The sequence below is a fragment of the Phaenicophaeus curvirostris genome, chromosome 2 (genome assembly GCF_032191515.1).
Source record: "Phaenicophaeus curvirostris isolate KB17595 chromosome 2, BPBGC_Pcur_1.0, whole genome shotgun sequence".
Lineage (NCBI taxonomy): Eukaryota > Metazoa > Chordata > Aves > Cuculiformes > Cuculidae > Phaenicophaeus > Phaenicophaeus curvirostris.
Genome location: NC_091393.1, coordinates 55,033,954 through 55,061,892, shown reverse-complemented (window position 1 = coordinate 55,061,892; position 27,939 = coordinate 55,033,954). Strand labels below are relative to the sequence as shown.

The 27,939-nt window shown below is 37.2% G+C and overlaps 2 protein-coding genes across 4 annotated transcripts in view; both read left to right on the top strand.

The window, feature by feature from the left end:
* The window catches only part of ARMT1 (acidic residue methyltransferase 1), a 347,283-nt gene that overhangs the window by 124,945 nt on the left and 194,399 nt on the right, over positions 1-27,939 (top strand). The gene's annotated exons all lie outside the window — the stretch shown is intronic.
* The window catches only part of ESR1 (estrogen receptor 1), a 168,429-nt gene that overhangs the window by 27,373 nt on the left and 113,117 nt on the right, over positions 1-27,939 (top strand). For all 3 annotated transcript variants that reach the window (XM_069852103.1, XM_069852102.1, XM_069852101.1), the window contains exon 2: positions 26,106-26,610. In XM_069852103.1, coding sequence (XP_069708204.1) covers positions 26,106-26,610 — 505 coding nt within the window. The remainder of the gene's footprint in view (positions 1-26,105; positions 26,611-27,939) is intronic.

Sequence of the window (27,939 nt, the reverse complement as noted above, 5' to 3'; positions counted from 1 at the left end):
GTATTTAACTTTCCTCATTCCTTTAATTAATCCCAATCCATTCAAAATAAGGAAATTAAAAAATCAACTTCCTTTGATAAGCTTTAATAACCAAATAGTGACAGTGATCCTATCAAGTTTATTCCCAATATTACCAGTGCTGTCTACGGTCTATTAATTCTTCTGCTTCAATAGCTCCTTAAGCACAGTCTTCTTTTTCATAACTCTTGTATGTCACATATCAAAATAATTTGTCTAACCTTCTTTTTGAATTCCAGCTGGTTATGCAACTAGCCGTTCTGCACTGATAGATGGGAAGATGGTTGTAAAGCAATGCGAATAACGTGTGTATTCCTGGCTTTAGAGTAACTTGTAGGACTCCCTGAGTAATGGGGAAGAATCCATGTGGGTTCATCTTGTGAGAACCTGAGGGATAATGGAAAGTTTGCTGTGTGCTGCTGGGTGTCCTGAGGAGTTATCTGCTGGGAAGAGTATCAGTGATCTGTACTTTTTGTCAATTCAGTCCCAACTCTTTGCTTTCATTTAAGCAATGCGGTGCCTTCCTGTTTTCTAGGGAGAATGCATTAATTCTACTCTTATTCATTGATTCCTTCACACAGTTTGGTTTTTTTTTTTTTTATTGCGAGTGAGGAACATACTACTGAATGCTTGGGAAAAAGTAATGTGGAAGACAGTGTTATCAGAAAGAGAAATTTAGGACAGAGACTGGGTGAAAGAAATGAAACACTACTTAGGCTAGCACAGACGTTATAAAAGATGTCCAGACATCATGGTAGTGAATCTAAGAGAAAAAAAAGGTAAGGAAAAATAAGCATGGATTTTGCAGGAGCTTTTTGGGGCTAGATCAATGCTTTCAGTGGCGGGTGTTTGTGCTTCTGTACATGGTACGTTAACGGCTGAGCACACACCAGTTTGGATCTATGTCTGCCCTGTTGAATGTATAAAGGGAAATCTTATGATTGGCTGCCATTCTGATCTTCTGTGCTCAAGGGCTTATACAGCTGTGTATTGTTACGCCCCTGATTTCACTTCTCTTAACTTAGCACTTGCCCTTGTTTAATTTTAATCATAGCGTTCAGCACTGTTTGCAAACATGAAGCAGTTATGTCTTCTGTCGTCTTGAATGTGAGAATGTCATTATGACCGTGGGTCACTTTGGGCTGCCTGTCACCTGTAGCTGTGGAAATGAGTTACTGTAATCAAGACTGGGTTTAGCTGGGCCCTCAGAAATTGAGTCTGCATTGAGCAATAGTCTTGCTTTTGTGGCATTGTTTCTGCCTTTTATGTTTGTGTACAAGTTTTGTTAAACTTCTTAGTTCCTAGTAATAATCATTGTAAATAGATTGCAGCTTTCAAGGGTTTCCAGTAGTATTTCTTTACCCTTTCTTTAGAGAAGATTCTCTCTGGGAAATTGCCCAGGACCCCGAGAATGGTGGTTACAAGGGTATATCCACAAGACTGAATTCTGTGGATGATACAGAGACTTTATGGCATGTTTATATCTGGTTTGAAATTTCTCTGGTTTTATAAATTAATACAAAATTTGTAGAATCATAGAATAGTTTGCGTTGGAAGGGACCTTAAGTATCATCTAGTTCCAACCGCCCTGCCGTGGGCAGGGGCATCCCACTAGATCAGGCTGCTCATATAGTCTTCCTAATTCTTGCCCATCCACCTGGCTTTTTAAAACTGTTATTCTGCTATGTGTTGTGTTGAAAAGATGTAGAGCATTTCTAAGCTGATAATTCTTGTCCATATACTTGGCTTGTAAATATGTTATTCTCTTATGTGTTTTTATCAGTGGATGTAGAACACTCCTAAACTACTTTTCTCACATATGTATGATGCAGTTGTCTCATCTTGCTGTCCTATGATGCATGAGATCAAAGACATTTCATTTTGTGTCTGAAACAGAAGTCAAGTAGTATATCAGGCTAAGTAAACAGTTTGATTCAAATGAATTCCAAGAACAAATGGATGACTACGCTGGGTCAGATTAAATGTTTATGTAGCATGATGTCTCGTCTTCAGCAGTGGTAAAAGTGAATGCATATTTAAGGATATAAGAACAGAATCCACTTATAATAACATTTCCCCAGGAATATATCCTCCAGTATCCAGCAGTGTGAAACTCCGAGGCTTCCTGAGTTAGTGGCAGTATGTTTCTTTTCCAGTGTATTACTAGCAGTGTGAATAAGGGACAGCCTGGAAGACAAAATGGGAAAGAATAGTTGGATGCCAAGCTTTAGTGATGGGTAGTCAAGGAAGGTAGAAGATGGCAGAGCTGTACAATTTTGAAATGAAGGAAAGGTGTCCATAGACTGCTGCTCAAAACATGGTTGCAAGACAAACAAGTTGTGCTGCCAGACCAGACCTCTCTCTGTATAAGCATCATAATACCTATCTTAAAATAATCTAAAATGTTAGAGATTTGCAAATAAGAAAACAGTATCAATGTGGCAATGGTGCTACATGCAGACATATGCAACTGGAGCACATTTTATTATTATTATTATTTATTGTTTTCTTTTTTCTCCTGCTTTAATGAACCACACTCATGAGCTGTGAGAATGAAGGTGGCATCTCACCTCAGATGAGGGATGTTCCAGGGTCTCCCGTGGCCATTTCTACCTGAGAGACCTTATTTGTCAGAGGCCGGTTATTCTAGTACACTTGTGCCAATTATCTTTCTCTTAAGAGCCGAGGATGGCTACCCTATTTCACTCTAAACTGTGAGGTCGACAACTCTGCTGACAACTGTTACTACTGTGGCGCTCCAGAATTCAGACATTTATTTCCATTAAAATGACCGTTTCAAAATTGTGTTCAGTGGTAAAAAAAACAATATTCCAAGCATTACTATACGTGATGTTAATTCAACATTATCATTAGGCAGAAGTGTCTTTCAAAACGCAGTAACAGTGTTGTGAGAAAAAAACCCGCGTGCTTCAGTTAATGCTGACCAACAGTAAACTAATGTAGAAAACAAAGCTTTCTGATTTCATCCCCTAATCAACAACTCTAAATCTGTGCAATTTCTTACTCTTCATTCCTTTTTCCATCTCAGACTCTTGGTACATATCCAAATACGTTGGCTGATTACTCTCCTCTGTGAAGTCTGTGTTTGTACACTTGCTAATGTTTGCTTTCTCTTTTGGAAGCACTGGAAATGGGTACACTGCATAATGTATTCACTAATGTATTTTTACTTCTTTTTTTTTTGCTGTTGCAAAATATTCTTAGAGTTCAAAACTTTTTTTATCCTGTTTGTAGGAGGTCCCTTTTACAAAACAGACTTCTGGTTAATAAGTAGTTATCTACCACTAAGTCCCTCCCTGTCCAAATTAAGGTTAACATCCATTGTAATTAGCATATACAACTAGCAGAGCCATTGCTATTAGAGTTTGGTAGCTAAGTCCTGAAATGATTTGTCAAATTTCATAACATTTTGTGTTATACTTACTTTAAAATACATCTTTGACATTAACATTTCCTGCAATACACTGTGATAAGAATATCCTAAAACTAAATACGCCAAGACAGCTTTTCCAGTGGTAAAATCAAAGGTAAGCACAGGTAATTTACATTTACCTAGTCCTATTTTGGACAGCTGCCCATTTACTTATATGAAATAGCTCAGCCTTTTGCTCCTTTTTAAAACTTATAACCCTACTGCTCTAAGGCATAGCACTTTCTGTTTCATTGCTTTCCTGTAGTGGATCACCTAGAAAACATTCTTCTATGCTGTATTTTCTGCAGATTTGCCTGCACTAGGAAATCTAGCTGAAATAGTTGCTGTCTTTGGTCATTTTATTAAAGCTTTTTTCATGAGTGATCTTTCCCACTTAATTCCATCCTAGTAAAATTACCTTAATTTGGCTTAAATAACATGGGATTTTATCCTAGAACAACCGTTCCACAGTTACTCTGAGTGCATAATTAAATCTGTCTGAGGGGTTTGTTTGTTTGGTTTTTTTTGGTGTTGATGATCCCATCCTGACCCTTGCCCAAATTTTTATTTCAATTGGTAGTCATTATGATGTATTTTTAGTGAGTGTCAGCTTTTATCTGCTGCTGTACAAATTCTTTCCTTTTGCAGTTTTTCTAGAGAGCATTCTTTTTCTAGCCCAAACGGACTATTTTTTATAACCAAGATTGCTAGCTCCAAAGTTGTTTCCTAGTTTTCATTGTCAAGGTCTTAGAGTACTAATTTGACTTTGAAGTCAAAGTACTACTGTCTTGAAAGGACTCAGAATGAATCAGCTTAAAGCAATGTGCTTTTTCACATATGCATTCTGTTGTCAACGTTGACTTTTACTGCTAGTTGTAATGCTCTGATTTCAGGGACATTTTAGCAGTGACATACTACTTTCTCTGCTGAAAGCATTAATTCTGGGCAAAATTTTTCATATTCCAATTAATTATATTCTAGTAGTTGCAGTATCATCATGACATTAATACTTTTGTGTTGTCTTCAAAGTAAAACCCTGAAAATCCATCAGAGGCTGAGTTAAGCCAGGGAAGGAATATTATCAATTTGTCTGTCTATCTACAGTGACTCATAATCAAGCAGAGACAAGCATATTTGTAGAGAAGTTCATTCGACCTGATTGCAAATGCCATTATTATCTCTTTTCAGTAGGCTTTAATCAGCATGCAAGAAACTTTTCATTCATCTAGATGTCATGGAGTAACAATGGTATTCCTCCATGTAAATTTGTTTCTTTGTGCTGGACTGTAAAATGATCCACCTGCTCCAAAGCAAAGAAGCACTTAGGTTGACCTCGTATTCTCTTGTAAGTCACACCAATAAACTAACTCAGAGTTAGCCCTCCCTTGAGTGGCTGATTGCATCTATACTACATAGTGCTGGGATTCATGTCACCCACGTAGCGCTGAGGCACAGTTCTTAATATATTTTCTCTACTGGATAATGGTTGTATCAGTGTACCTGAGTGATAAGATGTTCAGGTTTTGTGCTGAGCTGCAGGTGAAGAAGATGTTAGTCCTCCTGAACTCAAGGAAATATAGCTGCTCTGAAAGGGAAAAGCTAAACTGAGTATTGTAAACATACAATCTATCTGAAGGGAACCCTACAACAAACGGGGCTGTCAGCTGTGCTTGTGTTTCCTAGGAAATTCAGAAAAATTTGCAGTCCTTGCCCTGAGCTGGTTGGATCACTACAGCAGTGATCTCAGAAATGAGATTAGAAGTACAGCACTGCAGCCAGACAGGGAAGCAGGACCTTGGGTGTGAATAACAGAATGAGCCAAGCAAATGTTGTACTTGCACGTTTATTATAATCTTATTCTGTGTCTTGGGAAACAATGATTCTGAAAAGAACATTGAGGGAACCAGGCAACTGTGGTCTGCCTGTGCAATGTTGTGACAAAAAGAGTTATTGTAATCCTTGGTTGTTGAAACCGGGAAATAGCAGGAAGGATTGACAAGAGTGCTCTACGCATACCAGCACAGAAAATACTGTTTCATTTGTCTGTGATTTTAGAAGGATGTTGAAAAGTTGAAGAACAGAGACAAAAAATACTTGAAATCTGGTAAGTCTCAGAGTGCAGGATCTTTGTTTATCAATGTTTCAAACCTTGATAATAGTTTTGAAGAATTTTTACAGAAGCTTAAGCACATGATTAAAGATTTTGTTGAACCTCCCATAGTCATGACACAGTAGCAATAAGTCTTTTTTTTCTGCACCCTTTCTTGTATTAATAATAGAATCATAGAATGAATCATAAAACAGTTTGTGTTGGAAGAGACCTTAAAGGTCATCTAGTACCAGCTCTCCCGCTAAAGGCAAGGACATGTCCCACTAGATCAGGCAGCTCAAAGCCCCATTCAATTTGGCTTTGAACACCTCCAGGGATGGAGCATCTACAACTTTCCTGGGCAACTTTTGCCAGTGCCTCACTACCCTCATTGTGAAGAATTTCCTCCTTGTGTCTAGTCTAAGTATTCCCTGCTCCAATTTATAGCCATTCCCCCTAGTCCTATCACTTATGCTTTTTTAAAAAGTCCCTCCCCACCTCTCTGGCTTTCTTGTACACCCCTGTCAGGTACTGTAATCATGTACACATCTTTATAAGACATCATTTGCTCTTGTGGATATGAATATTCCAACCAATCTCCCAACAGGGTAAGACGAGAAGAGAGAACAGATGGAACTTAAGTAGAGCCAGATTTTAATTAGCACATTAGAGTAACCACAATGTTACTAAATTATAATGAACTAGAAATTGACTTGATCTTTCATTAGGTGTATTTTGATGATGAAATTATATGGTTCTGTCTACATTATGGTTTCTAAACATTTCAGTTTTGTTCCCAAAGTACTATTGCTGCTGATCTCCCTAGACACACTAGGGAAATTTAGTGTCCAACTTTTTTTGATGTTGAATTGCTTATTCTGATTAGGATTATAGAAAATGTTATTTAAAATGGTTGCAGAGCTAATGAACTGCAGAGTGGCTCCCAATGTGGCTGAACACTGTGGCAATGGACTGATGCCTGTGATTTGGAGATTTTTAGAATTTCTTTTCTTATATTGAGAAAAGCCAATTATGATTAATGTAAAATTGTGACTGGCATAGAGGCAAAAGATATTTTGTAACAACTGCCAAACAATAAAGTGTTATTTTGAACTCAGTACTACTTTCTTCTCTTCTACCACCCCCCTGGCCCCTCCATTTTTTTTTCCACTTGTGCATTCAGAATAATGAATGTGTATGGTAGTTTGCCTGGGGCTCTTACAATGTACCAGGAGGATTCCTCTATGGAACATGACTGCTGTTGCTAAGTAGCCACAAGAAGAAAGCCACACAATTGGAAAATGTGTCTTAGGGGAAAACATTTTTTATTTATTTGTTAAACCACTTAGAGCGGCTCTCAGACTATTTTGACCAATCCTACCACTTCTCAATGCACTGTCATATGGTTCAGCTGCAGATCCTCTAGTGAAATGCTGAGACAGTTGTCTGGATTACAGCACAGTGGATTCTTCCCTATGCGTTCATCTCTGTTTAACAGGCATGGCTAAATTTTACAGTTGGACTTGATAATCCTGAAGGTCTTTTCCAACCTGAATTGTTCTGTGATTCTGAGAAGCATTTTCATTGATATTAAGAGCAACAAAAATACGGTTGCATAGTTGGCTGGCAGAAATATCATTTGAATGGTTTTGGTTTTCAAAAGTTGCCTTATTTCAGCTCCAGATTTCTTAGTTTTGTCAGGATTTTGGATCCTGCAAAACTACATTGTACGTAGTATTGCTTTGAGTTGTACACTTTATTGATGGATGATACTCAGTGAAGAAATGCGCATAGGTAAGAAACCAGAAACCGTTATCTCTTCTAGGTTTCAGCCTACTCTGTTACTAAATCGGTATGTACAACTTCCCTGTGTTGTATAAGGAAAAATATTTCCAACATTTACTGTTTGTAAACAGTTCTGAGAACACTGTTTAGTGCTAGTGTATGAATCATGCTGTTGAGATTGAGATTGGATGGAGTATTAGGCATTTAGAGGATGTATATGAGATGAGGACATCATGAACAATTTTGGATGTGTAAAGCTCAAAAGGGTCATAGATGAATACTTTTATGAATTACTGTAGCCTACTTTAGTGAGTATAAGTAAACATACTAGTGGCAAGCTAGCCATTTTTTCATGGTATTATAGCATCGGAGTGCTGCTTTTATGATATATCAATGGAACTGTGCAATTACACGTACAAATAGAAAACTAAGCTAAGTTCTGAGTAATGTGGCAGATTCACTTGGCAATTTCATTATTTTTATCCTGGTTATTTAAACATAAAAATAACTATTCCTTGAAAATTTGACAGGAAACTAGTCATTAATGAGGATAAATATTCTGGTGAAAAATAGTTCCTGGTTTTCAGCTGGAAAATCTCAGTTCATGTAAATGTAACACCTTAGCCCCTCTGCCTTGAAAGTATGAGAACACTTTCTGATTGCCTTCCTATGTTTTGAAAGGAAGATTTGTATGGATCAGTGTCATCTAGGGCAGTAAGGAGACTGTGAAAACTTTGTTTCTTTGACATCACACTTACATATGTATTTAAGGAAGGATGATTCCAGAGAGGGTTGTCAGAAGTATGAATTTTGTTTTGTATGTAAGAATTTTAATCTAGTCATCTAATGGACACTTTTCCAGGTTCTGTCTCATGGGCAGAACATTCCCTTAATTATGCCAATGGATGGCTGTGTGGCCTGACTTCACAGTAGGTATCTGAGCTTTTATCTCTTGGTACTATGGACTCTCCGTAGCATGTATACTTTGCATGAAACTGTGCTTAAATAGACCCCATGAGGCATTGTTGGTCTTGGTTTTTTTGAGGTTGCACATTATAATGTTCATCTGAAACTTACTTTAAGTGTTATATAAAAGCAGACTTTAAATAAAGTGCAAGTAGTTCTGGGAGCAGGACCAAAATGCAAGTTTTCATTTTCCCCTGTGAAATTTCTAACCATTAATCTACAGTCTTACCTCTACTCATACTTTCATCACTTAAACATCAAATCAGCAACTACATTTTGTTAAGCCTTCTTTTAGTGCATTGCTGTGCTAGACATACTCAGAGTGCTCTTTCAAAGTTCTCCATAGAGAATTTTAATGTTTTTCTGCCTCTTTTTCATGTCACAGACTGCCTTGGTCATGAAACTGGGAACCCAGCTACTAAGAGAAGACAGCTTCAGTGCTGCTGTACCAAAGGACAAAAGCAATCAAGTCCAGGACTTTCATTTAAAGGGGGGAGATATTTAACGCTGTCAGGTTCCTCCAGGGGTCTTCAGAGTTGGTTTGATGGGTCTTTTTGGATCCTAACTTTGGATTTAGTGAATAGAATGGATAGGGACTGTGTATTAAGTAATACTCTGAACGGAGAACAAAAAATCTTGGAAGATAGTTCCATTGTGGATTGCTGAATAGATAACTGGATTAGGCTCAGCAAATCCTGTAAGCAGAAAATGGAAAGTAGGAGGAATATTGCATATACTTGTCCTATTCTTTCTTTTCACTGAACATCCATTTGCAGCCACTGTTGCTGAAGATAAGATTACAGGGCTATATGGATCATGGGTATGAAGCAATGTGGCTGATAGATATTTCACAGCTCCTCCAGTCCACTTCCAGTCACCTGTCTATTCTGTTTCTAGTAAATTGTGCTCTTGTAATTAGTTCTGCAGGTTCCTTTAGACAACATTATTGAGTAAAGGTTTCAAATTTAGGTATCAGTTTTCAACTAGTCGGTGTTTTACTTTTCCATAAACTGTTAAGTTTGTGTATCATACACTTCATCTACTGAATTTGAATCAGATAAGTAGATCTGAGCCTCCTTGGTGTCTCCAACACTATGCTTATGTTAAATTTGGAAAACCAGTAGAGTGATTAATTTTTCTTGCAGTTTGGTTTGAATATCATATCTTTCAGTCAATTGTAGATATTAAGTCTCCAAAGGAAACATCAATCAATGTGAACAATTCAATACAAAACATTGACAGTAGCCTGATAGGAGAGATTCTTAATGTGAGTGAACTTCTGTAATAACCTTAGCTCAGTAATATTGGCTGAATGTGGCTACTGAATTGCACCCAAAAGGACTGCTGTTAAGTGTTACATACAATGAACTGTTAACTATATGGATTTGGATGGTATTTTTTCATGGTCTGAAGGAAATTCTGTAGTCTCAAAGAAGGACCACAAATTTGACTTGGTATTATACCTAGGGAAGGATACAATTCTGAAGTTTTGCAGGAATGTTTGCAAGTAAGTAAACCAATGGTAGTACAGATTGGCTTACTATTCCTCTAAACAATGTGGATGGAGCCATCCATGCAGGCTGCCTCTGCTCACTTTTTTCTTCATAATCCTCATGAATAGAAGGTACTTTTGTTAAAAAACCCCAACTTTGTGGATTCAGATTTATATCTTTTGGGTTATAAGCTGATCCAGAATTTTGAAGAAAATAAAAATAAGACTTTGTAAACACTTAGATAAGGAAATTTAAGACTATTGAACATAATTTTAACCTTTTCAAAGTGTTCTCATTGTGTTACATGTAACAACAAAAAGTTGTTTTGTGTTATTTTGTGACTCTGTTTACATCTAAAAATACTACCTTCTTGTGGTTTCCTTTAAAATCCAGGTTATTCAATTGATTAATTTTTCTGTTGGCATAATAAATAAATACCTAGTGACAGGCTGTAAATGGAGTGAGATTTGAGTATGTAGCTAGAATTTAAAAAGGAATTCACATGGAATTCAAAGGTTCTTCAAAGCAAACATGATGATGCACTGGCAGGAATTACTAGCAATTTAGCTGCAGGCAGGCATTTTTCTACTCCTTTGAAGAGATAACTTTGCTAGTGTTCACAAGCCTTCAACTTCTGGGAGGTGATCAGGCCTCAGTTTTGACCAAAATTAATGTTCTTTCAATTTCTGCCTGTTTTGGAGGTTGGTTTCTGTGACCCTCGGTGTTCTTCCATCTCCTTGAGGTGAGATTATAGTATCTAGAATTTCACACTGGTATTGTTCACAATGTTCTCTTCTGATTGCTTCTTCCTGAGCTTTATGCAACACGATCCTATGAAACTTGAGAAAATACTTCACACTTCAACCTGATTGTGCTATAGTTTCAATCAGGAAGGATGTGTTAATGGAGCTACTTCAGGTTAGGAGAAAGGAAGCTGTTTATATGATGCTATTAAGGAACTTACCTGAAATATGAAGTAAATGGCTCAACTGCTTTGATTTCATGTCCTCGTATCTGCCCTGTGTAGGCAAGATGCATTGTCTTGCAAGCACTGTTGCAAGATTGGCATGTTTGGGAGGTTTTAAGGAAATCTGGAAAAAATAGTATGTTAGGGGCTTTGGCCATTTTCAGGATTTTTGTAGAGTGCTTTCTGAGCTTAAGGCCCTGTTTTATTTATTACAACATTTTTAGCTAGAAATTTTTATAAACGTTCAACTCCATCTTGATGATTTTTAACATGTTCAGACAGAGATGCATAAAGTACTACAGATTCAGGTAGGTCTTGCCTCTAAATCTTTTCTTGAAATAGGATGCCTTTTGATAGAAAGCCTGTTTTATTTTTGCCAAATATGATTTCAAAGTTGCTATATGTATTAAAGGAAGAGAACTAGGAGTGCAAGTGAATGTATTTTGTTACTGCTCTGTAAAATGAGCAAATTTATCTAGAATGTGTTTAAGATGGTAAGATTATTCTGTTTTCCTTCACAAACTTCCATCCACAAGAGCAAAAAGTGAAACTTTCTCGGATAGGGGTGTTATAACACATCCCTATCTATTACTGACAATATATGGGAGACTAAAATATGTGACAATTTATTCCTTCAAAGCAGAAGAACTGAGCACTTAACATAAAAATCATTCAGCTTTGGTGGAGTTCAGGCATTGCTGCTACAATACCTTTTATGTTAGTATTTTGGTTTTTTGTTTGGTTATTTTTTTTGCTTAGATTCATAGAACATAAGCAATCTGTGAGAGATTCCTGTCACAATATCAGCTGCTAATTCTGTCAGTGAGGCTCTGTAGCAACATTTGCTCCTGTATTTCCTCAGAATCAACACTTCAAAGCGGGAATAGGTTAGAGTAATATTACCTAGTAGTGGTCATTTTTTTTTTCTTCTTTCATTAACGAAGGCATATTATTTTAACATAGCATTGTTGAAATTAATTTGTGGATAATGCTTTTCATTTTGAAGGGTTTATATATCCATTTATTTAAGTGAGGACACAGTAGTGCTCATTATGCAAATTTTTCAGTTACTCCTTAAGTTTAGATAAAGTCCATTCAGTTTTATCAGGGGCAGTTTTATGCAGTTTGGACATCTCAGATAAACAGTAGGCATCTGCATTCAGCACACATTTAAGTTTTGTCACAGAGCAGATGTAGATTTTTAATTTTTCATTAAAAAGTACATTTCATGTTATTTGATCATGAACAATGAACTGCAACTTAAGAATACTACACAGGTAAGAGTGGGTTGAACTGCCTGGGTAAATAACCTGTGTCTGAAGTCATGAAACAAGAACTTCCATTGGTAAAATTATATGATGGAAGTTTCTGGAACGTGGTTCCACATAGTGAAGTTGGAGATAACTTTACAAGTGATCATTGTTCAACATATATTATGGGCTGATAAGCAACCATTTTTTGTTTATCACTCAAAATATAACCTGACAAGTATTTCAGACTCTGAGCACAGAGTGTCTACAGTTGACTTGAAACTGCTGTAACATCCTTCAGCATTGTCAAATTACATAATGTGAATGAATTTAACTCAAGCTTCCATTCTGAAACTAATAAAACTGATTTTGGGTATAACCATAAAACACTTGTTCAAGTAAATTCCAGGTATTTGCCCTAAAATCTTTATCTCGGTAAATATATTTCAAAATCACAGACATTCCATGGGTCAGTCTCTGAAAAAGTGCTTTGGAGCTCTTTTGGTTAATGAGCAGTGACCACATGGAGGAGGAAAGTAAGGACAAGTCTTTTTTCATCTTTAATAGTAGGTGCAGGCTTTTAATGACAGTATGGTAACGAACAATCTTTTAATTTGTTTTATTCATGTATAGTCTTTCTCTGAAAACCAGAAACATAGTCATACAGGAGTTGCTGCTACATTAAAGCAAAGCATTATTCTGTCAGTCATAGTGTTTTTCCTCCAGTAATCTTTTAAGTCCCATATGAAAATACCTTTAATGCTGAAGAAAAATTGTGTAACATACTGACCTTAATATTATGGATGAACAATATTTGGTCTTTCTGTCACTCATCCTGTAATTTTTAGTTATTAAAATTACGAGTATATTTTATTTCACTTTTAAAAATCAAGTTTCTAGTTGATATTGATAATCTAGTTAAACTAGTGAATCATTGTCACTGTGGAATTTAGTCAAATAATTTTAGTAGTAATTACGTATATTGTTCTTTGTCAATATTGGCAAACTACAAACATTTAGGAGTTCTTTTTAAAAGTAGTTTAAATTGTTGCTATTTTTTTGGATAGAAAAAAAAAACAACTGAAAATCCTTATACAAAGTTGTGAGAAGAAAATACTTCTTGATCTTAAGCACTGAGATCTTTTTTCTTTTGCAAACATCCAGTTTTTTGTCCTTAACAAATAATTTTGTTTTATTTACATAGTGTTATACAAAAGATAGAAAACAAACAAGCTATGTAAGAGGTATATATAATCCATGGTGTATTTGATTCAGTTTCATTATGACCAATGTGAATGTGTGGTGGGCAAATGTCCCTTGGCCAGCGTGCAAGCTTCCTGCTTTGGCTTGTTCGCTCTGAGTGCACTTTTAAATTAATTTAAGGCTAGCTGCTGCTGAACAATGTGGTTTCCCTTTTTCAGCCTGGACATGAGCTCCTGCACCTTCTCCTGAGCTGGCTCAATAGCTGCAACAGCATGGTACTTAAGTTTCAGAAAACAACAAAAGCTTTTTGCTAATGTCAGTCTCCAGACTGGAAGCATGGAAAGAGTCAGGAATGCAAAGGCAGAAGGAGGGCTACCACCACTTTAGTCAACAGTTCACAGCTAGATCACTTGAGCTGTGCTGCAGAACTATTCTTTTTAAAAGCCTGGCAAGCACAAAAGACTGACTTTCTAGGCTGGCTTTCAGGAAGTTGATTTTCCTGAACACTGAAAACAGGGATGTGTTTCCTCTGGGCCTTGCAAATGCTCCCTTGACCATTTCAGGCCAGAAGTGCCTAGACACTCACTGTATGTGCTCAAGTTAGGATAAAGCTGCTGGGAATGAGGAATGCTTAGGCTTTAACAGTCAGCATTGCTCTTCAACTTTGGCACCTAACAAGCAGTTTGCAAATCAATCTTTTGGATCAAGCTTAAGGATGCAAATGAATAGGAACGGTCCTGTAATTTTTAAATATCCCAAACAGTCTCAGGAATAGTTTGGAGCAGTGCTGTTTGGCACATGCAAAACTTATCCCAGGAATATTGCAACTGTTAATAGTACAATTTCAGTGAGTCTCCAGGTGTGTCATTTTCACTACAATAGAAGTGGCCTGGAGTATAATCTACCTGTATATTACTAAAGGTAGTACTTCTGCGAGGAAGATGCTTTCAGTGGTTGGAGCAGGCCCAAAGGAGGACCAGAAATGTGATCGGAGGGGTGGAACACCTGTCCTATGACAATAGGTTGAGAGATCTGAGGCTGTTCAGCCTGGAGAAGAGAATGCTCTGTGCAGACCTTATTGCAGCCTTTCATTATTTAAAGGGAGCTTATGAGAAAGATGGGGGACAAACTTTTTAGCAGGGCCTGTTGCGACAGGACAAGGAGTAACAGTTTTATACTAAAATAGAATAGATTTAGACTAGATATAAGGAAGAAATTATTGACAATGAGGATAGTGGAACACTGGAACAGGTTACCCAGACACGTGGTCAATGCCCCATTCCTGCAAGCATCCAAGGTCATGTTGGATGGGGCTCTGAGCAACTTGATCTACTTAAAGATGCATGGGCGATTGACTAGATGACCTCTAAGGGTCCCTTCCAATCCAAACTAATCTATGATATTTCTTCAAGTGAAAATCTGACACTTAACTCTGGTTTTCCTATCATTTCAACTCAAATAAAATATCGGTATTCTACTACTAGACATACCTAGTATCAACGATTGCTATTCATTCTTTCTGTTTTTAAAATTCAATGTTACCAATAGATGATAATTTCTGTGGCTTGTAGACTATGGTGCTAAATAAGTATGTGGAACTGTGCATTTCACACACCCTTAGGAATAGAAACTCTATCGCTGTGATGAGATTCTGAACTTATAGGGGAGCCTGTATTGCAAAAGAGCCATTGGATTAAACTATTGGCTGCCCTGCTTCAGGAAGACCTCCATCTTGTTGCACAAAACAATGAAAATGGTAGAAGAACAAATAAAGATAAGGGAATGCTGAAATAATAAATAACTTTGACCTCCCCCAGTGTTTTTTTTTATGTTGGCATCCAGTTACTTCGTTTGATCTTCCCTGCCTTAAACAAGCTAATATCTGCCAAGAGAGTGCAACTGTTACTGAATCACTATGGTCCTATTTGTTCCGCTTGACAGATGACAATGCATTTTCGTCTTTCTACAGAAGCATAGAAGTGACTTTGAAAGCTTGCACAAATGGGAAGCCTAGTTTTTTGGGTTTTTTCTTTCGAGACAGTTGTGTTTATGCTGGTTAGACAACTGAAGTTGTATGATTTTGTTGTTGCTCATGATTGTTCTGGCAAGAACTGAGGTCTCCGGCAGTTGTAACACTGAATCATAGAATAGTTAAGGTTGGAAGGGACCTTAAAGATCATCTAGTTCCAACCCCCCTGCCATGGGCAGGGACGTCCCCCTGGATCAGGTTACCCAAGGCCCCATCCAACCTGGCCTTAAACACCTCCAGGTATGGGGATATATATATTGATGCTTCAGTCATGTCATGGCTAGTTTGTGACTGCCCTTTGCAACTGCCTATTTTGTAATTCCCTGTTTTTTTCAACAACTTTTATTAGTGCTAATTCTCCAGTTCTGTATAATTTTCTTGCATTTGCATTTGTATTATTTGATAGCTTGATCAAAAGATTTTATATTTAGAGTTTAGAAAACAGACTTCAGTTTTATTCAGCAATGCAACATCATAATGGAAGCAGGAGATACATTATCAGGTCTATGTGAATTTTGTGAAGAAATGGTGAAACTCTTTAAGGGTGCTGCTTTCAGTCACTAGTATAATCCTGGGTATTTAAATATGGGCCATTAAGTAAACATTCTTTGTTCTAAGTATACTTTGTACTTAGCACAGCAAGAACCTAATGTCTGATGGTGATCTTACGTGCTCCTGAGTACAAATAACAGTCACTACAGAACTGACCATTTCACATTGCTTTGTGGTTCAGGTTCTATTGGCCATGCTTGTAGGCTTGTTAAGTCAGTTTTAAAATTTGACTTCTCTGGAGTTATGAGTATATGTTACATCACAGAAACAGAATTTTGGAAAGCTTGCAAGTTATTCCCAAAGAAAGAGATATAACCTCCTTGGATGTTAATTTTGGACTTCTCTGATGGTTGGAGATGATGTGTGTATGAGGATCAGAGACTTAGGCCCTGATCCAGCAAAGCACTTAAAGTAGTTTTTAACTTAACTCACCATGATCTGTTCTACAGAAGGCAGTGACTGGTTCATATTATCACAGGAGATACAGCACAGCCTTATTTAGGAATATATACTTAATACAATCCCTATCACTTTTTTGCGAATAAAAAATGTAAAAGTATCAGCGAATGTTTTATAAGGATCCATTTCAAGATATGCCTTGTCCTGCATGTCTTCACTTTAGCTGTCATGGAAGAAGCTACTAATTAGCTCCAAAATGCATCTTTTAATATAAATGGTACATTTCTGCTACTTAAGTGGAATCATATCTTCTGAGGGAACTTCTTACTGAGACTTCTCTTCTAGAAGGGCTGATTTTTTTGCTAGAATTAAGAAATAATTTGTTAACTAGCGACCGAGAATTTTAAAAAGCGCATCAGAACAGAAGACAAAACTCCTAGTTATAAAGGTCTAATTAATTATTAACTTACAGCATCTTTCTCTATACTTAACACACTTCTTTTATCTAGAATAAGTAAATTGCTGTTTCACTTGGAATCTGCACAGGATGACTACAGCCAGTACCCTCCCTGCTGGACATGAACATCTTAAGGGAACATTTTTTTTGTCTGACTGTGCTTTTCTAGAGTATATGCCAGATTGATGACTAGTGGCAGCAATGAACGACTCGGATGTGGCTATAGTTGTTATTGGACTGGTGGTAACATTAACAAGGCAATTCTTGACATTGAGGAGATTATACAGAAAAATGTATAGCAGCACTGACTGATTAGTTCAACATCTGAATACTTCTTACGGACTTCTCCTTTTGGACTTGAGGTTTGTAGAAATAGGCCCAAAGGTAAATTGACACATCTTTCTTGTGTGGCACTGGTAACAGTCCAACAACTCTGTGATAATTTCTAATTGGATAGAGAGAGGGTGAAGTATACATGGGGTCTTGTGCTGCTGCAGATTATTCACAGGTACATGTAGCTATGTTTGCAATAGCAGAGAAGATTGACAATGATTAGTAGAATAACTGAAGCAAATCAAATTCTCTGGAAATGCCCAGGAAATAAAGGACTTCTGCTAGAAGTATGGGGTGGTGAAGCACCTAGACTTTGTCCAAGCCTTTTGAGTGAGCAGTTATGGTGGCCTCATGGTCACAATGATTTCTTAAGGTGATGGGATTAGTCTCACCTCAAGGACCTTTTAATTAGAGCATCAGATTCTGGAAAGGAACTGTAAATGTGTGAGGTGTTTAAACAAATGTAGCTTATTTGAATACCATTACTGGAGAGAAATACAATGAAGAAACTAGATCATGCTGAAAGACTAATTCTACAATGTATTCTGATTTGGAGATAGGCTCTAACTTCTAAGCACTTGGACACTCTGGTCACTTTACTGTACGTGTCCTTGCATCATATGTATGAACGGAAAAATAGGAACAGAGGGAATTGGAGCCACGGCATGGTACTTGAGACCGAGCATTAAAATAAGCACCTGCTTTTCTTTTGTGGAAGCCGCAAAAGATGGCTGACTACTCACCGCCTCTGTCTTGGTAGGTGTTCAAACACAGGTCCATTACAGGGGAATGGGTAAACAAGTTATTTTGGTTAAGGACTGAGCAGTTTACAGAAATGCTGAAAAGGTACAGTGAGGTCAACAGAGGATTTTTTTTTTCCTTCCTAACTCGTATTGTGATAGGGAACCAAGACTAATGCATTAACTAGGCCAGTAAGGAGATGAACTGAGGAGAAGGATGAATTTGCCTATGGAACTTCCTTAATTCATTTATAATTTAGGGAAAATAGCAGACCAATTAAAAAAGACACATTGCTTGATGCACGAGAGAGATTAGGAGAAGGGTTAAAACCATAAAATGGGATCTTGAAATTGGGCATCTGTGGAGAATGGGAACATAGACAACCATCTAAGTAATACATATCTTCTGTTTGACTATTTTGTTGCACATCTGTGTATTTGATACATAGAATCATAGAATAAATTGAAAGGGATGTCAAAATGCTGTCTAGTCCAAATACCTCCTCAAAGAAGGTATTTTTAGATCAAGTTGCTCAGGGACTTGTCTGGCTGAGTCTTGAACTCAGAGCTGAGACTCATCCTCAAAGAACAGTGAGTTCCCAACATCTCTGTACAGGCTGTTCCAGTATTTGACCACTGTCTTGGTAAAAAATTATATTTCATATATAATTGGAATTTCCAACAGTCCGACTTGTATCTTGTTGTCTCTCATATTGTTGCTGCGCATCTCTAAGAAGAGTTTGGTTTTGTGTTTTCTGTATTCTCCAATCAGATAGTTGTAGATAGCAGATCTCCCCAAGATTATTTTTCCTACAATTTGATCAGACCCTGCTACCTCAGGCTGTCCTTGTATATCCTGACTGGCTTGGGGTCTCTGGACTCACTTCTTATATAGGGAGATCCAAAAGGGAGTGAGGGTAACAGGAAGTCTCACATTGATAAACTTAATCTAAGGCCTCTTCTATAAGTGTGGAGATTATGTAATGGCCGAGCATTTGTGTTTCTCTTCAGTTCTTCATCTGTCAGCAGATATGCCTTTTGAAAAAACTAGACCTGGTCCTTGTTTAGGTATCAGTTGCAGTGTTACTTGAAACTACAGCAAGAGATGTGAAAAAAAGTAGTCATAGTGCAGTATTTGAGAGAAGAGAGTGGAAAGAGTTTATCTGAGGAGAATGTTATCATGCATATTTTGTGTGCCCATGGGTGCACTTGCATGCACGTGTTTAAACTTTAAGTCTGAAGGGCTCTTGTTGCTCAGTACAGAGTCAAGCATTTGGCCAGAAAATAAGCCTTGAGAAATGATACTGTGAGTGAGGCCAATTAATTATGAAATATGACTGATTAGCAAATGGAACTGACATCCATGAGGCACACCTGCTGAAACAATGGAAGTCCCTGGTGAAAGGGCAAAGGCAGGAGAAATTAAAATGTTCATGTGCGTTCCACGTGCTCTGCCATTCTTCCACATCAAAAAGGTGATTTTTTTGACTAATCCTGGTATCTAGAAGATATTCAAATTGGTCTGTGTAGTTCAATGGAGGTACAAACTATCTTAAGTGATCTGAAGAACTGTGTTATGCTAATAGTACTTGCCAGTTTAAGAATTTACTCTTCTATAGGGATGTTGTATTGTGGTGTGTGCCAGCTAGCCTGAAATCACCCCAGGGTACTTTAAGGTTAGTCTAAATAAAGAATTTACAAATGTGGAATACAGATATCAGAGTTACGAATTTATAATAGTATCTGAGAGGCTTCTTCATATTGTTTTCCAGTTAAGGTACGCGTTTAAGCCATGCCTAAATTATGAGTTCTTGTGCAAAGCTTATGCTGTTGGGCTTTTACAAGCAGTCTTTCCTAAGAGTTCATTCAGATACAAATTTCTCCCTCTACCATTCCTACATCTCTCTTCCAGCATATCCTACTCCTAGATTTAAGGAGTTGTTTCAATACTTGTTTCCTCAAGTTATTCTCCAGCAACTAGAAATAAGTTGTACAATAGTTGTCTTACACGGTGGGCCAATGCTGAAATGTGTTCAGCTTTCATGCCTTGAATCTCATAAACAAAACTCAGTTTTGTTACTATCACCATCTAAATGGGATTAAGCATGTGACTAATTTCTAACTATTTCTGGGAGCCCAGACATGGTAATATTTGATCATTTAGAAGATGCCTTACTCTTAATAGTCTCAATAGATACAAAGATGTCTTCTGAAGACTTCCAAAGTTTTCTTGCTAGCCGTTTTCAGAATAGTGACTCATGATGTTCAGTCGCTTCATTCACTTTGTCTTTGAAATGACCACAATAAATGAATGTGGACATTGGATCCTAGGCTCTAGTTTTGCACTTTAGAGTTCATTCTTGTTTTCAGATGTAGCTAGATCTGTGAGAAATGGTCTGTTAAGATGTTTTGTTTGTGATTAAGCAAGGACTTTTTCTTAATTTTAAATCATGGTACTGTTGCTTTTCTACCAGTGGACGTCTTTGATGACAAGTGGGTGACATTTTGTGTAGGAAAGCAGAGATGTATCTTTTTTCTTCTGTTTTTCTGCCTGTGTGAAAACATCTGCTAACTCTATTAAACATTAGTATTTGCTAATATCTTTTGAGTTTGTCCAGAGTACTCAGGTATTTTGGCCCATTTTATGTATGTAGTAAGTAATTTATTCGGTATGAGTTGGGCATAATTAATTACTCTTATCCTCTCCCATCTTTCTTAGATACAAAAAAGCTGAAGGAATGTCCAATCTAGTTATATTACAACATGTCTTCTACTCCTTTAGGACAGGGCATGTTTCTGCATGTTCTTTTCTAATGCCAAATTGAAAAGGCAGATGGTGCCCCATTGTAGCCTCAGGAAATTCATTCTCTACATCTGGGGTCTGAAATTCGGTATTATAACTGACACAATAATCTGCATTTAAGACCAGACTCTTACTCTGCCCCAGAAGAGTAGTGAAAGGGGAAAACTTTATCTATTAGTCTGCATAGAAACATGCCATTCCCTCCTTTGGCAAGTTTTGCGCCCAGTCTGCTCAGGTCTAGCATCTAAGAGAGTAGGCTCAGTCAGGAAAGAGCTGTTAGAAATCTTAACTCTTAAAAACTTGCAGTTTTTCAAGTCTTGAAAAACTGGCCACTTGTGGATGGAGTTTAAGAAAAATAACAAAAGGAGGTTTTGTGACACACAATTTCATCTCCTTGCCAGATTCAAATTTACTGCTTGAAACCCCTCATTTGCTACAGCAAAAAGGGTTTCTTGTTTCAAAAAAAGGTTTGTAGAAAACTTTAAGGAGTGAAAAGCAAAAAAATTCTCTCCAGTTGGCTCAGACAGTTCCAAATTATTTTCTCTGAGCTCATCACTGACATGTAAAATTTCCACCTGAGAGGCTAAAATTTGATAGTATCATAAATAGCTGTTAACAAAGTCTTAAAATTTAAAGCATCAGAACACGTTACCAAAAAGTGATGCTGACATGTCAGCCTATTTTTTCTCTTGGTTGCACAGATAATTTTGAAGCCTGTAATAGATCTTTTCACACAAAGTATAGGTAAAACTGAAGGTACACTTAAATGTTGTAAATTAAGAAACATATGTATTGAATAATTTTGTTCTACAGTTCTATGTGTGGAATAAGAACAGTTTTAAGTAAATGTTCTCAAATTCTCTACTTTCATTTGTTATGTGAAAGCAGACCCTCCCCAGACTAAAACATAAATTTCAAATAAAATATCTTTGGTCCAGCTTTTTAGTGGCTAGTTTTGATAAGTTATTTGAGAGTGGAGGGGGAAAAAAAAAGGTATGCATCTTGATATCAACTTATAAAACTTTAAATGTTAAAAACTCCTAATAACAAGGTGAAGCACTCTTCTCTTCTAAGAGCCTAAGAATTTTTTAACCGTACCTCTTGCTTTGCCTAGTGCTATCAAGATCTTTAATTTTTTTTTCTAGAGAAGATTTATAAAGCAGTGGGGTAGATGGTGCTGTTCTCCAGCTGTCTGTCTTGAGGAGTTTCCTTACTGAACTACACACAACGTAGTTTCTCTGTAATGTTACTGTGGAATCTTGGAAAAACATAATGTTCCTCCTCTTATGTGCAATAGATTCTTCTTTAATTGCAGCAGCTAAAAAAAGCTTCTATCTTTATAGCTGTGGAACAAAAACGACAAAGTTTATGGTCTCTTACTGTCAGCAGGTTTCTGGAAAATTTATAGTATATGTTCTAAGTTTACCATTTTTTTTGTTGGAATAAATACTGAGGCTAGTGCTGAAAAAAGCCCACTACAGGACTGAGAGATTTGGTGTCTTTAAAGATTGCTGTAATTTGAATAGTCTTTGTGTAGTGTTTTTACTTTCATCTCTTTTCCCCTCAAACTGCTATTTTATCTTGTCCAGAATCAAGAGTCTGTTCAGGCTGTTTCTTGCTCCTTTTTTTTTTTTTATTTTTTTTTCTCTCTATAAAATGAACTTGTTACCATTCCATTGCTGGCTTTTAGGAATTAGTTAATAGAAAATTGCTGATGGTACTGGAAATCCTCAAACCTTCTTTTGATTATCTAGGCAAAGTAGAGTAGTACTTTGTATAATTTTTACTACCTGTCCTTTTCCTTTTTCTGGTTTTGAGTCCATTATTCCAGTGCCACATTGTTTGCAAACAATGGAAGGAGATTACTTCTCTCTCTCTCTCTCTCATTTTTTTTTTCTGTTTTTCTAAGCTGCGTTCCAGTTTTAACATGAAAATGCGTCCATGTTGTCTGCTATGGAAAGAATTCTGAATTTGGTTCATTACTCTTGTTTGCAGCTGGTAAGGGTGGTCTGGTCGTCCATCTGAGCCAAAGCGCATTATGCATGACTCTGCTAGTTTAATCTGATCACTCTTGTTGATGTTAATTTATCCACAGGGCCACAGAAATGTGATTTAGTTTTAAAGTTACTACATTTGGCATTTTTTTAGTGTAATTTATCACATAGCCACGATTCTAGATGGATGAGAACCAGCATTAATTTTATTTGTATATTCCCAAACTTCATAAATGCAGCAAAAGACCAGTCTGTACCCGATATAAATTTAGCAGGTCTTCAGACTTTGTAGAACCACTTTCCCTGTTTTTTTTAAGGGTGTATGTGGAAGATGGGGATAGACAACTTTCTCCTGTAGCATGTGTTTGGTAAATCCAAAACAATATAAGGCCATTATTAAGATGAGAGAAATACAAAGGGCAGCTTGGTTGCAGTTGAATACACATTCATGGAGAAATTCCTAAATATGAAAAGATAGATTTCTTATTGACTAAATATTATTTTAACACATCTGCTTAGCACTGGAAATGAAGATGTTGCAGCCAATTAATTTCTTTTTCCCTATTTCATTACTACATTTGACTGTTTTAAAAATACACAGTGAATGAAGCAAGACATCCTGCGTATGATATGCATATTTTTAAAGGCATACATGAAATGGGGCTTAGTGAAATGAAGGTTTGGTGGTTTTTTTTGTATAAACTTTATATCCAGAGGTAAAAAGTGGCCAGTGCTATTGCTACATCCTCTACAAAGCTCTATATTGTGGTCATAAGGGGTAAAATCTGACATCTAATAGATCAGAGTGATTAAATTGAGTGGTGGAGTAATTCCTGGCCTTTAAGTACAAAGACCATGTTTTAAAAACATAAATCTTGTTTTTGTGGAAGGTGAGACCACAAGCAGACAGATCTAAAATCTCTAAAGTAGAGGAAATTTGCTATGTGTTAATTTGGAGCAAGCAGGGTAGTCATCATCATGCAGGAGGAGAAAAATACCTCTCTCTGATAATCTGCTCAATTTCACAGCTTTTTCTTTTTAATCTAGAAATCCCACATATAGAATGCAGAATCAAAAATTGATTCGATGTAGTGTACACAAAGGAAAAAATCAGCTTCTTCCTGGTGTTGCGCTTGACTAAACTCCCTGCCTCGCCTTTGCTATTCTTGCACAGGATAACTGAGTCAAACATTACAAGATGCTCTTACAGGCATTCCCAGCCAGTCCCTAAGACCTTGGTGGCACTCACATCCAAGATGTGTACCAGGCTGTGTGCTGCGGGGATACTGCTGCTGTCTGTTATTGTGCCCTTTTAGGGAACAGAACTGTAACTTTCCACACTGGCTTTTGGAAACCTCAGAGGGTCCCAAGTTTAAATGGTGTGGAGTGGAAGTTACGGTGCTTTTCTTTAAGTTGTATTGTAATGCTGCTTGCATATGGTGGAAATCTGAAATACTTGTCTCCCTGAAAAGAAACCCTCCCAAAATAATTAATGAGGCTTTTAAAAACTGCATTTAGGGAACGCCGAGGTTGCGCAAGACTAATTCAGAAGCCACCTCTCTGTGTGCACACTTGTATCGTTCATCTTCTACTCAACTATCATGCTGAAGCATTTTATTGCATGTCAATATAGTAATATTAAAACAGTGTACACATTGGATAATGCTTTAAATACAAATTTAAAGTCCATTTTGTAGCACCTTGCAGAAGCAAGTACTTCTTGTGGCAGGCAGATTCACATTAATTCTCAAATTATATAGTTTAATATGAGATAATGCTTTTTCTATGTATTCCAGAAGCACTAAAAGAAATCTGTAAGAGTGACTGACCTTAAACTCTTAACTGCCATTCATTTCAGTCTGTGTAGCCCAGCAGACTGGCTGCTGAGAGCTATGCTTGCTTTCTCTTCTCTGAGTCTCTGCAGATGCATGTTCTCCCACTCTACGCAAACATGCACACACTGTCCTTTTTTTCCTCTCATACTGTCTGGCATATTTTCAGAATAACTCTTCGAAGACTTTCTGAACTGCTGGGTATGATTGTCTGATTATTATTTTTTTAAGTGGGAACACGTATAGTCCAGTGTTATTTAAACAAGCTTATCTCTTTGATCAAAGTCTACAGTCTGAAATTTGAACAGGGTAGGGAGGGTGGCTGGTGGGTGAGGAAATCTATCAAGTACATATCTATGTGTGTGCTGCTCTCTTAGGTGCGTACCTGCAGAGGTACAAATATGTATTGCTTCGGAATAATCCTGCAAATATAAATAACTTCAGCTATTTTAGTAGAAGTTCTAAACCCACGGTATTATTACTGAAATAAAACCATTTTTAGTAAACTTTTTTTGATGCTATTAGTGGCCTTCATATTCAGTTTTTTAATTTCTTAGGTTTTTTAATGCTGAGCTGAATAGCTGTGGAGTTGTTTATGTACAATGCAGATTTTGCTAGTATTCAAAGCATACTAATTGCAGTCCATATATTAATGCATTTAGAGTTGGCATTAACCTATTTCTTTTCACTCACTGAACCACAGACCACAGCAACAGAGCTAGAGGGCTTGAGACAGTGTCTGGAGGTTTTAATTTAGCTGATTCAGGATAACTGGTTTGTACAAAGTTAAAATTAAATAGAACAAGATTGCAAGATGAAGAATGCATACCACACCTTTTCATTATGTTCTATCTCTTCCCTTTTTCTTTTCCTAAATATAACTTCAAGAAGCATTTATTTTAAAGCAAATCCCATTTCATTATCTATTTATTTTAGATTAATTGATTTTTATTTAAAAATTCAAGTTTACTGAGCTTTTGTTCACGGGACTAGGAAAGAGAATTTCCTGTATTTTATGTGTCGTGGAACCAAATGGTTTTTTCCTAACTTTTAGGATCTTCCTGTGGCAAAGCCTGAACGATGCTTTGTTTCATCATTTTACAGCCTTAAAAGAAGCAGGTAAAATTTTCTAGGCTAATCCAAAGCTTTTCCTCATTTTTTTTACACACGCACACATTCTGCTTTGCCCTATCTCAGTTACAGCATAGTCCTACCCAGGGTCATTACAATGTATACTTTACATATTTCTAGCAAACATAAAAATGAATCAAACAGGAGGAGAGATAAGCACAGATAGATTGGAGCCTGCTAAGGAAATTAAAGGCAGTAATCTGCCTGACCACTGGACTACTCTTCCTGGTTGGTTTTCAGTGTTCTTTCCCGTTAGTCACTGCCGAATGCTTGTTACCCTGAAGTAAAAAATTAAATGACTAGTAAGAATGTAGTAACATTTAGTGGGACAATTATTTGGTATAACTCCAAAACTAATTGTTTCTGAAATGATGTTTAAACCAATGTCGGCACAAGGCAAGAGTTCTTGGCTCACAGCCAGCACCTTGTACTGCATATTAGCGCAGATGAGGAGTTCCTAAAAGTTAGAAAGAGGGAGAGGGAGGGAGGGAGGGAGAGAATGTGCATTTCCAGTGCTCACTCTGCATTTGTTTGTATCCTCCTCCTTGCTGAGATTAGAGGCGTACCTGTGTAGTGCTGCTTTATTATGATTTCTGCTGAGCCTCAGAATAGGTTCTGATATTTTTTTTAGGTGGACTGCCAGCTGCCGATCTCGCTGTTGACAGTAAAAGCAGATATGTTCCTTGGTCACTGCCATTAGCACTGACCATGACCCTTCACACCAAAACCTCTGGAGTTACCCTGCTGCACCAGATTCAAGGCACTGAACTGGAGACACTGAGCAGACCTCAGCTGAAGATTCCCCTGGAAAGATCGCTCAGCGACATGTATGTGGAGAGCAACAAGACAGGAGTTTTTAACTACCCAGAAGGGGCCACGTATGATTTTGGTACTACAGCTCCAGTGTACAGCTCTACTACTCTCACTTATGCCCCTACTTCTGAGTCTTTTGGGTCCAGCAGTCTGGCAGGATTTCACTCACTGAACAATGTCCCACCGAGCCCAGTGGTGTTCTTGCAAACGGCGCCTCAGCTATCGCCCTTCATCCATCATCACAGCCAACAGGTACCCTATTACCTTGAAAATGAACAGGGCAACTTTGGCATGAGGGAAGCTGCTCCTCCAGCCTTCTACAGGTAAACAATACATATATTTTTTTCTTTCTTCTTAAGGCAGCTGAACTGACAAAATTAGAATGTGAAAATCTGTTTGCCTTGTTTTTTGTGTGTGTAAAGGACCACAGGATTTAATTGAATTATCCACAATATCTAGACCATGAAAAAACCTGTAGAATAAACCAAAACTAACTCACAGCTCATTGTGACTGTAAACTGTAAATTTTCAAAACTGTACACAAGTGAGAAACAAATCAGACAATAAGTGTTTCCTGGGAAAATGTGACATCATGGTTGATTAAAGAATGGCAAATGACCTCCCTGCCCTATTACATTAAAATTACTGTCTGAAGCATTCAAAAAAGAATTCCACCATCACACATTTCAGATGCGAGTGGTTGGTTGTTCAGCTCTTAACTGGTAGTAAGAGTGTTTTTCTCCTCTGGCTTCCTTTGTAGTGCGAGAAGTGGCTTATATAGGAAGTAGTTCAGATGCACAATATCCCTCCTAATCAAACTGTTAGGGCTGACTCAGTGACAGTATTTTAGTCAGAATCACCTTCATGAGCTATCCTACAAGCTGTGTACGTATTAACCAGCATTTTTCATTGTAAGCTCACATATAGTAATTATAAATCTGGCATGCTACATTTCAAAAGATAAGAATTTTTTGGTTTTTTTGTGTTTTTATCCCAGAATAGAAAGGATATTTTGTTTTGGGGTGTTTTTTTTTGGTCTGGAACAGAAGGATAAAGGCATCTCTGAAGGGGGTTGTGGGAAATAATTTCCTTTGGTTTAAATATTTATTGCCAATTATGAAAACTTTTATGTAATTTCTGAAGAAAGTGGTAGAAACTGATAAAACTCTGGCTTCCAAAAAAAATACAGTAATACATACTAATATTCACACTGCTAATGTTTGTGCAGTGTTAATAGCATAGTTTTGCATCAGCTTATTATACTGGGCTGCAGCGTATCAATCTGAATACTTAGATGTATTTTTTTCCTAAACTCTGTATCTGTTAATTTGGAAGATACAGGTGAGTTTACTAGAAATGGAATGACTCTGAAAAAATAAAAGCAAGTTATTTTTTCCCTCTCAAGGGCCAGATCTTGCCAGACTTATTTGCACAATATAATATGTTGGTGGAAAGAGCAACATATGTTCTTAAAGACAGTCTAACTCAGCCTGCGTAAGACTCTGATAGCAGAATCATTTCCAAAAAAATAGATGATGTGATTGCACTTTTTGCAAATGATTTTGGGGGGCAGATGGAATAAAGACTGATGAAATGAGGGATAATGGTTATGTCAAACTGCCCAATACAGTGACCTGTTAACTGAATTAGTT